The following is a 9161-nucleotide window of genomic DNA, read 5'->3' as shown; positions in this document are numbered from 1 at the left end:
AAGTGACTTGACTTGTGGGAGTTTATGTCCCCAGACTTTGGCGAGACGGATTTGACGGAAAACTGTTCACAATGAAAAAAGGCCCGACGTTTGAACGTGACCCTTTCTGTCCATTAACAACACAGGTACTTTATGGAGTGGAAAATACTTCCGAAAGCAAAGTAGCCTTCTTTAGATTCATACTTTACTCCCTGGATGTGAGCTCTGACCTATTCCGGGTGCACCGGGCCCCACTGGAAGCAGGATTAGCTGGTACGGAAAACGAGGGTGACAAAACTTGGTGGTGACAGGGCGCGTTCTGACCTGAGAGCAGGGTGAAGGTGACAGAGTAGATGCCGTTCTCCTTCGTGGCAGCAGTGCTCTCCGTGTAGGTGATATCCACCTGGAATTTGACCGGCTTCTGGAAGACTGTCGGGCCGGCTGTGGACTTGTATTCTGCTCGGAAACTGGTCTGGGAGATCACACTGTGGCTCAGGCTGGGGATCTGGGAGGGAGAAACAGCCAAATGGACCAAGAAGGCAGAGTTGTGGGTAAAAAAAAAGAAAAAGGAGCATAATGGGATTATACAGAGGAACATTGATGTTAAATCTTTCTCCCACACCTAGCAAATTACTGGTGAATAAACCCTTATTAGAATACCCTCCACATAATACAAACCACGGATGAAACTCTAAGGAGACTAATGCCTCTCAGAGTAGCCATACACCCAAGGGAGATTTAAAGCTAATGCAATCTTGAGTCATCCAACAACATTGCGCTCTCCGACCAGAAATGAATTTGTATGCCCAATGAACAGGTGAGCTCTGAAATAGTCACGTTTCGCCAAAGTGCGGGAGAGGGTTTGACATTCCATTAATATGAATGTGCTGAGAGGTATAATTCCACTGATTCAGGTGCCAATCTCCTGTCTGGAATCGCAGCTACTTAAACCCAAAGGGGGGCAAACAGCCACAGATGGGGGGAAACAGATTTAACATAGACCTGCACTGGCAGAGTTTGCATTTCCTCCGACTTTGTTATATTTAACTGGAGTGAGGATGGATTTTGTTCAATTATGTACACTGAATATCAACTACTACTGCTGGGCCTTTGTTGATAAAGGTGCTGCCTTACTGGGGGAACTCAGGTGATGCCTCCATTCCTGCATGTGTTTATAAACCCACATTGTAGGACACAATTCACACGATCTCTCAATTCCTCACACTACACGTTTAATACACACACACACGTGCTCGATAAATGGTATAGAGAGGAGAGCATCTATATGCTAATGATCAATGCTCTCAGTTGATTTTCTATTGACCTCAACGGAGTCCGCAGTCAGAGAGAAAATAGAAGCACTGAACGCAAGCAGTTTACCGAATTGCTACATAAATCAGAAGCGCGTTAGCAAAGACTCAGGGAGCACCGCCAATCACCGGTGCCCTTAGAAGAAGCGATGCCCTGCGACAGACAGCAGATGCACGGGGTGTGCTGTTGCGTGCGTGCATGTTCAGATCTCCAAAGAAAAGTTGGGGCGCAAGGATCCGATGGGAGTGGAGGCAGGGATCCAGTGAGGAGGTCGTACGTACCGAGAGAAAGGCCTGAACAATGTCGGCCTTGATGGAGCTCAGAGGCTTGTCTTTGATGACAATGAATATCTGCTCTTCTTTCTCCAGGTTGATGAAGTTACCAAACCAGGATTTTTTGGCAAGTCTGTAGGTACGAGACAGGAAAAAGAAACAGTTTCTCAGCAATGCATTCACGTGATATTGTTGTGCCTAGTAGAGAGGTTTGGTCTTCCTTCCACCCGTTTTACATCCTCGTTAAAAACCCAGCCATCAAACAAGCCGTCTGACTAACTAAGCATGATCAAAATATCTCTCTAGCTCTGGGATAAAGGAAACAAGGATACCCTTAAGGGAAATAAGCTCAACGTGCAGCGGGGGGGGGGGGGGGGATACATTTAATGAAACTTCCCCCTCTGTGCAACAGAGTTTCGGTTAATATATGTATGTATGGGAAAGCGATAACTGAGCCTCTATGGGAGCGAAACTCTGAGTCCAGAAGGTTAGAAGGAGATTAATTCACTACTGTCCCAAGTGCGCTTGCACCCACTAATAAGCCATGTGGACTCCTGCTTTGTGGCATATTAACATTTTACGGGATTTGTGAAGATGTTGATGGATTTCCCCCCCCCCCTTCCCCATAAATAAATACTTCTATAACGTTACCATGTTTGCGGCTGCATTAAGGGCCACGTTGTCCTGCAGTTTGAAGGTGGGAACAGCTGGTGTGCGACTGTCTATTAAAAACGATCCTTTACAGCTATCTGTCCCAACTCCTTCGGGCCAGGATGTTCTTCTCAGCCGGGTAGAAACGGACCAAGCCAGGGCGCCAGCGAACCAAACAGGCATATCTAGGCCAACCTTGAGTTATCAGGCCCCTGGGAGTTCAGCAACATCACACAGGCTACCTCATAAGCAACCCAACACCCCCCCCCCCCCCCCCCCCCCCCGCTAAGGCGTTGCTTCTCCAGGCCGGACCAGACCCGAGGTCGTTACAGAAAAACCAAAAATCAAACATTCCCGGATGTAATACGTTCCTATCAAGACCCGGCCTGTTTGTGAGCGGCGGAGAGCTTAAGCTCAGCTCTGATGGCGGCGGTGTCGTATCTACTCACTCGGGGGAAGACTCTGGTGTGAGGCTGGACATTTCCTCTTGTGTGGGAACTGTTGTGAGCAAGGGTTAAAAAGGGGAAATTAATTTTCACGATTTAGCGTTTTGTGCCACAGAAATGTCACAACCGCTGGGAAGCCATTACCTTGAAGTTTCCTGCGGTGGAAGCGTGGGGAGCCCAGGAAGCTGTTTTTGATGGAGTTGAGGCGGGTCCTCCAAGGCATGCCTCCGATGGAAGGGCTGGGGGGCGGCGTGGGGGTGGGGGTCCCGGCCGGGCTGTCCTTGGGAGTGTGCACCGGGGTGCCCTTGGGAGTGGGGAGGGGGCTACCTCGGGGGGACGGGTGAGGGGTGACCTGTATGAGCGGGATAGATTTGGGCGGGTGGTCAGTGAACGAGGACGCCGGCGCCACGGGGTGGAAGTGGTGCAAGCGGATGGGCGACAGGGGCACCGCTGCATTGAAGGGCACCGAGAGCTGGGGGCTGGCGGCAAAGTGGCAGCGCCGCACCTGGGGGCTATTTGGGAACGGAGCACTGGAGATGGAGGACGGGGAGAAGGGGGAGGGCGGCGAGGAAGGAGACGTCGGGGTCGGGGGCACGGAGGCAGAGGGCGGGTGTGCTGGCAGCTGGCAGGGGGTCGAGGGCTCGGATTTGGCTGCGGATGCCGGATCGGAGGTTTCGGGAAGCGGGTTGGAGAGTGTGGCTTGGAGGGGCTTCGGGACATTTTTGGGCTTGCTGGGGAGTGTCTGCGTCTTGTTGAGAGCCGCCGGCGGGGGCTCACTGCTCGGAGCGAGTGAGTTGGGGGTGGATACGCGAGGGCCTGTTCGATTCGGGGCGGGCTCAGGCGACGGGCAGGGGCTTGTGCTCGGGGACTGGGGCATGTCTGGGGACTGAGGCGGGACACAGAACTTTCTGACAGGCTGGAGTGAGAGGACATAGTTTGAGGACACAATGCACACGGTACAGCCAAAGGGGGCGGGGCAAGTGGTGAAGGAGAAAATAAATGAGCAAAACAGACAGGGACACGTGCAGGCAGACGCGCATACAGACAAAAGGTGGCGAAGCAAACAAACACAACCAGGAGGGGAGGCAGGCAAGGAATATAGAGGCAGGTAAGAGGTGTGCATGCACGGCACAGATGGAGGCATTGACAAAAAAAAAAGGAGGACAGAAAAGAAAGAAACATGCAGTTAGGCCATTCAGTGACAAAAGAAAACATGAATAAGGTTGGCACAACAAAAACAGCCAGCGATAGACAATTAAGAAAACAGACAACCGACACATGAGTAAAAATGCATGCAGGGCAATGCTGGCAGAGAAAAGCAAGCAGACACTGACATGTGTGAGAGACAAAGGACCAGCTGTGAAGACAATTTGTCATCAATTTGGTGCCTCTGCTGTGAGGTTTAGTGATCTGCTTTATGTGCAATTGTGAAATTGATTGTAAAAAAACATTCCACACTGATAAACCTCCCCTCTTTCCAGACACAAATCTGAGAAACAAACCCACACAAAGCCTCTCAATGAGAGAACGATCCAGGGCTTTGCGAGGTCAAAGAAATCTATTTCCCTTTGAGATCAGCCTGACAGAACCGGTGTGTCGCAAGGAGCTCGTCTTAGGAGCCTGGCTAATCCCATTCCTCCTCAGGTTAGTCAGCTGGAAAAGTTTACCACAAGCTCCCCAGCTCTGGGCAACAAAAGTTGATTTTGTGAAGAATTCCTGGAGCTTGGATTTCCACAAAGCTCCACACCCCCCCCCCCCCCCCCCCGCCGAACACAGAAGCATGGATAATACGCAGAGAGAGAAGAAGCTTTTAGGGGAAAGTGTTGTAAGCAAAATGAGATCAGCAGGAGTTGGATGGTCACCATCCCTGAGCATGGACCTCTAGATACATGGTTACCAGGTGTGTGTGTGTGTGTGTGTGTGTGCTGCACGTGTGTGTGTGTTTGAAAGTACATGGAGGGTCGTGACTTACCCGGGGGCTGCTGAGGGGGCTGGTAGAGAGGCCAGAGGAGGCACCACTAATAGACCGAGACCTGTGGCACAAGCACACACAGGGGGCAGAGGTGATTCGAGCGATCAGCATGTGTACCCGTCACATGTTTCAGGGGACACAGGTGGAGCTGGGAGCTTGGAGGTTACGTGTTGCACACAGTTACGAGAGCACCACAGCATATGCCACTACCCTACCACAGTGGTCGCTACCAAGCCCTTTGCAAACACAGCACCTAGTCACACAGAGACGTTCAAAGCAAGGAGACACAGGGAGGGCGCCGTGTGGACGACATACATAACCGGCGTGGACTAGCAGCACGTGGACAAATTAAGTTTAAACTCTAAAAATGCTGCAGCTTCTCCTGCAGGTCTGTAAGGTGGCTTTCCAAGGATTCGGATCCGCGTCGGCTTTACGAGTGGCCTAAAGTCGGCTGATGCACTGCGCATTTTGGCCCCAGCGCTGGATCACAGGAGAAAATCTTGAGGGAGGAAATGAAGTGAGACATTTGGTTGAGTGCCATTTGTCACGTCTTTTTTTTTTCTTCTTTCTTTTCCCCCCGCAGATGCCGTCAATAACCCCCATGAGCCGAGCCGTGCTCAGAAACGAACGATCACGGGACAATCTGTCTCCATCAAGGGGCCCACGCACACACGCACACACACACACACACACGCAGCACAGAAAAACAGAGCCTGTCAACACTTGGAAACACCAGATGCTCACTGTCACAACACTGTTCCTTTTTGTCATTCAATCCAACAATAACCCCCCCCTGCCCCCCCCTCTCTATTAGCGTTGATGCATTAGCGACCATGTGGCCAAGCCAACAGATCGTTTGTCTCCGTGAAAGGATAAAGACACAACAACTACTGTTTTCTCGGACAAATGTGACGGAAGGATGTGGGCAGGGGGGGGGGGGGGGGGTCCTAGGTGCGATGGGTGAAGGAATGAAAGCATGAAGCTCGAGGGCTAGAGTAATGGAGACTGATGGTCATTCCTGGAGGGAGGCATCCACACATGGACACAACACTGTGTACACGCTTACAGCTAGTAGTCACACAAATGATACCAGTGTTGTCATAACAACCAGCCTGGATTAAGATCTATATGTATCAGTCTCCTCAAAAGGTAGGATCACTTATTTGGGTTCCGCCAGCCATCTCCCCTTTTGGCTGTTAAATTACAACCACCACAGGAGATAAGCCATACTAGAACAGGAATATTACTCCCGAGAGACCCAGACACACACACAGAACAGATGGGAGGCAACAGCCACAAGCAGAGGGAGCAAAATATAGAAACACCCACTCTCGGGTTATTTTTGCAATTCTCCCACTGCCCCTTCTGTGAGTCTATTCGTTGCACACACACTCATGCACTCATGAGTAAGCCGTGCTGACACCACGTTGACTAGGATTTTTTTTTGGAGTTAAAGAGAACAGTCGACTAGACGGCTGCCTTCCTTTGCGTTTGAGTCCTGCGGCCCACTGCGACATGCTAACAGTTGCTCACTGGCGTGCCTGGTGCACAGATACGTGTTTGTAGTGAACAGAATGCACAACTTAAAAAGACTAAATGAATTAGTTCACTCTCTCCAAGTATATATACTAAAGTAGTATCAAGCCATATAGAAAGTGTTGCGACATTTGCCTCCACCCAAACAACAATGGAAGTGATTGGAATGTAATGTGTGGTGCCCGGAGCATTTAAAAATAAGACAAAATAAAGCGTTTGCTCTTTCCAGATACACAATATCAGTTACTCTATACTTGAAAATGGGACTACTTTGTTGTTAGAAAGCAGTTTCAATGAAATCTGTTGATGGTGTGGTTTGACGATACAATGCTGTTGAATTGTTCAATTAATTAAGCAAATTCCAGCACAATTATGCATTTGCTGTTAGTATTTTTACTGAATCACATGAATTGACATTTCAAATGCAGGACTTTTACATGTAATATTAACTGCAACTTAAACTTCCTCTGCACCACTGGTGACCTCCAACAATTGAATTGTTATTCCCATCTCATAAAGGGATATTCCTCCTGGAAATATTAAAATCAAAACCACATGCATTGCAAAAGGTAAATTAGATTATTTTATTTTTATTTGGTTCTAGCACACATCCATGTCAGTTTAATGGTGTATGTGTGTGGCCACTCATTCACATCTCTCTATTATCCATGTAGAACTAAAGAAACCCTTTCCCATAAGCCTGTTTTGGAATGAAGCCCATGTCCTCTGTCTGTGATGATCGGCTGTGATGAGAGACCCATCCAAAGCACTTGCGGGGGGTACAAAAGGTTCTGGGACGAGGGCATGGACTGAAATAAAACGAACAGAAGAAGAAAAATGCAATGTGTGGTGCCAGAAGTCAAACAAACCCCACCGCCCAAGCCAAGACACACGGCTACTGCTCTGCTGGTGAGATTTGAGCTCCCTTTGTCTCTCTCTCTCTCTCTGTGTCCTCTGTCCTCGACCTTGTCCTGCCAATGGAGTTCCATTCGCAGAGTGGACATTCATAAAAATCAACACCTTTCATTGCATTGGGCAGTTACAACTACCCTGAGGAATTGTGCGTTCAATTCAGAGTTCAGACACCTGGTGTTGGGATCAGTGGTAAAGGCGCTGTGTTTGTGCTCATTTGAGCCCCTCGAATAAATAAGAGTCAATAATTAGCACGAGAGCCCGACTTATTAAGACGCCTCCGACCAAGCCAACCAATTCAAACATCATGAAGCAACTAGAGCGGAACTGTAAAGAGAGAAAAAAAAAATCAATTGATATTCTCTTCTTCGCACTGCAGCACTTTTCCATATTTCATTTCCATATCATTAACCTCCCTTCATTTCTCCTGGCATGTTGTTAAGATTTAAAATTAATTCTGTGGGATTTCTTGTGCTTTTGAGTTTGGCTGAAAATGTCTTTTCATGATATTTTGGGATAGATAAAAAGAAGGAAATGGCCAGTAAGTGATTTTTTTCAGCAACGTTGCTGCATTTATCCCAAATCTATTCAATTAAACTTCATAGAAGCAGGCAAATCACCAATCACATGTACGAAAATGCTGCACGTGCACTTGATCGGATTATTACTGCCGACATAAGGCATGTGAGGCAAAATGCTGGATAGGGACTTGCATTTTTGTTGAGTAATTTTAGATAAAACTGGTTCGCCCCTCTTCCGTCATTTGCGCTGGTTGAAATGTATCCTGTCAAAACACGTCTCAAAGTCAGCCCTCTCTCTGACACCCTCTGATCTAAAGTTCCACCAATCGTCTGTGCTGTCGACAAAAGTTTGCCTTCGAGGGAAAGATAAGGGAAGGTTCAGAGGGAGTCAGTCAATCCATGGACGCTATTGCGCTACGTCTTCCACGACGCCGTCGCCTTTAAACACACACACACACACACACACACACACACACACACACACACACACGAGTGTGCACATGATCAAAGAAAGGCAAAAAAAAGTTTTGCAGAGGCTTTGTTAACCAACCAACCACCCCCCCCCCCACACACACACACACACTCCCCCTCCCTGATCAGCTGGGGAGCAACATAAAGCAAGATAGATATTGGATGTGGAGGACTCCCACTGCCTCAAACCCACCGATAGAATGCTAGACAGGGAAAAGCTAGCAGCCTTTCTACATTAGCCCAGATATTCCATACGGGAAGGGGGGGGGGGGGGGGGGGCGCGTATGGGACTAAAGGTCGGCAACACCCAAGGAACCATAGCAGAGAGAGAGAGAGAGATGAAATGTGAGAGTCCCCTGAAAGAGATTTAGAAACAAGCAGACGTAACGTAGCACAGAGGAAAGATGTAGCGCAGCTTTTTAAAATGACTCAAGCTGCTGATGTATGTAGGATCCAGACAAACCTCCTCCTGTGCAGCCATCAGTAGATGTGACTTTTTACTGGGATTTATGAACCTAAAAGATCCTGTTTTTTTCAGTGTCCTTAATGATGTTTGCTATTCAGCAGCGTCTGCTTTTTTTTGACCTGGTGTTTTATCCTGTGGAAAGCCGTGTTGGAATGCTTGAATGAAAGAGCCAGTTCTCAAATGTCATTTGAGAACTGGCTTATTTTGAGATAATTGCCTCGGCTGAACCAGATGAGTCAGAGCGATGAAGGTGGGCTCTAAACCAACGCAACCTTTAAATGAAGAAGAAAAAAAAAAGACTGGGATCGCCCGAAGGGATGAAGGCGCGAGAAGAGGCTACGAAAACGCGGGAAGATGGATGTTAGAGGAAGAACTAGAGGACCGGGAGAACCACGCAGAAGTGTTTAGAGGAACGCCGGGATTTGATTTAAAAGTTCTGAAGTGGACTCCCTCACTGAAATGAGACTGGAAATAAATTCACATTTTGTATAGTTGACAAAGCGGTAGGGGGGTGAGGAATTATTAATGCACCTGACATTATGATGAATATTCAATTTTGTAACGACATTTTTTTTTTTTTTTTTTTTTTTTAAATCTATTGAATATATCCTCTCGCTGCCTTTG

General features: G+C 48.1%; 1 protein-coding gene across 2 annotated transcripts in view; it reads right to left on the bottom strand.

The window, feature by feature from the left end:
- Positions 1-154: 154 nt before the first annotated feature.
- The window catches only part of brsk2a (BR serine/threonine kinase 2a), a 134744-nt gene continuing 125737 nt past the window's right edge, over positions 155-9161 (bottom strand). For both annotated transcript variants that reach the window (XM_062563065.1, XM_062563066.1), the window contains exons 13-17: positions 4632-4692; positions 2804-3011; positions 2663-2711; positions 1572-1695; positions 155-484 (exon numbers count right to left, since the gene is read on the bottom strand). In XM_062563065.1, coding sequence (XP_062419049.1) covers positions 185-484; positions 1572-1695; positions 2663-2711; positions 2804-3011; positions 4632-4692 — 742 coding nt within the window. In that variant the 3' untranslated portion in view covers positions 155-184. The remainder of the gene's footprint in view (positions 485-1571; positions 1696-2662; positions 2712-2803; positions 3012-4631; positions 4693-9161) is intronic.

The sequence above is a fragment of the Pungitius pungitius genome, chromosome 6 (genome assembly GCF_949316345.1).
Source record: "Pungitius pungitius chromosome 6, fPunPun2.1, whole genome shotgun sequence".
In the NCBI taxonomy this organism is placed as follows: Eukaryota; Metazoa; Chordata; class Actinopteri; order Perciformes; family Gasterosteidae; genus Pungitius; species Pungitius pungitius.
Note: the sequence above shows the minus strand (reverse complement) of the source record. Positions and strands in the feature narration are given on the sequence as shown.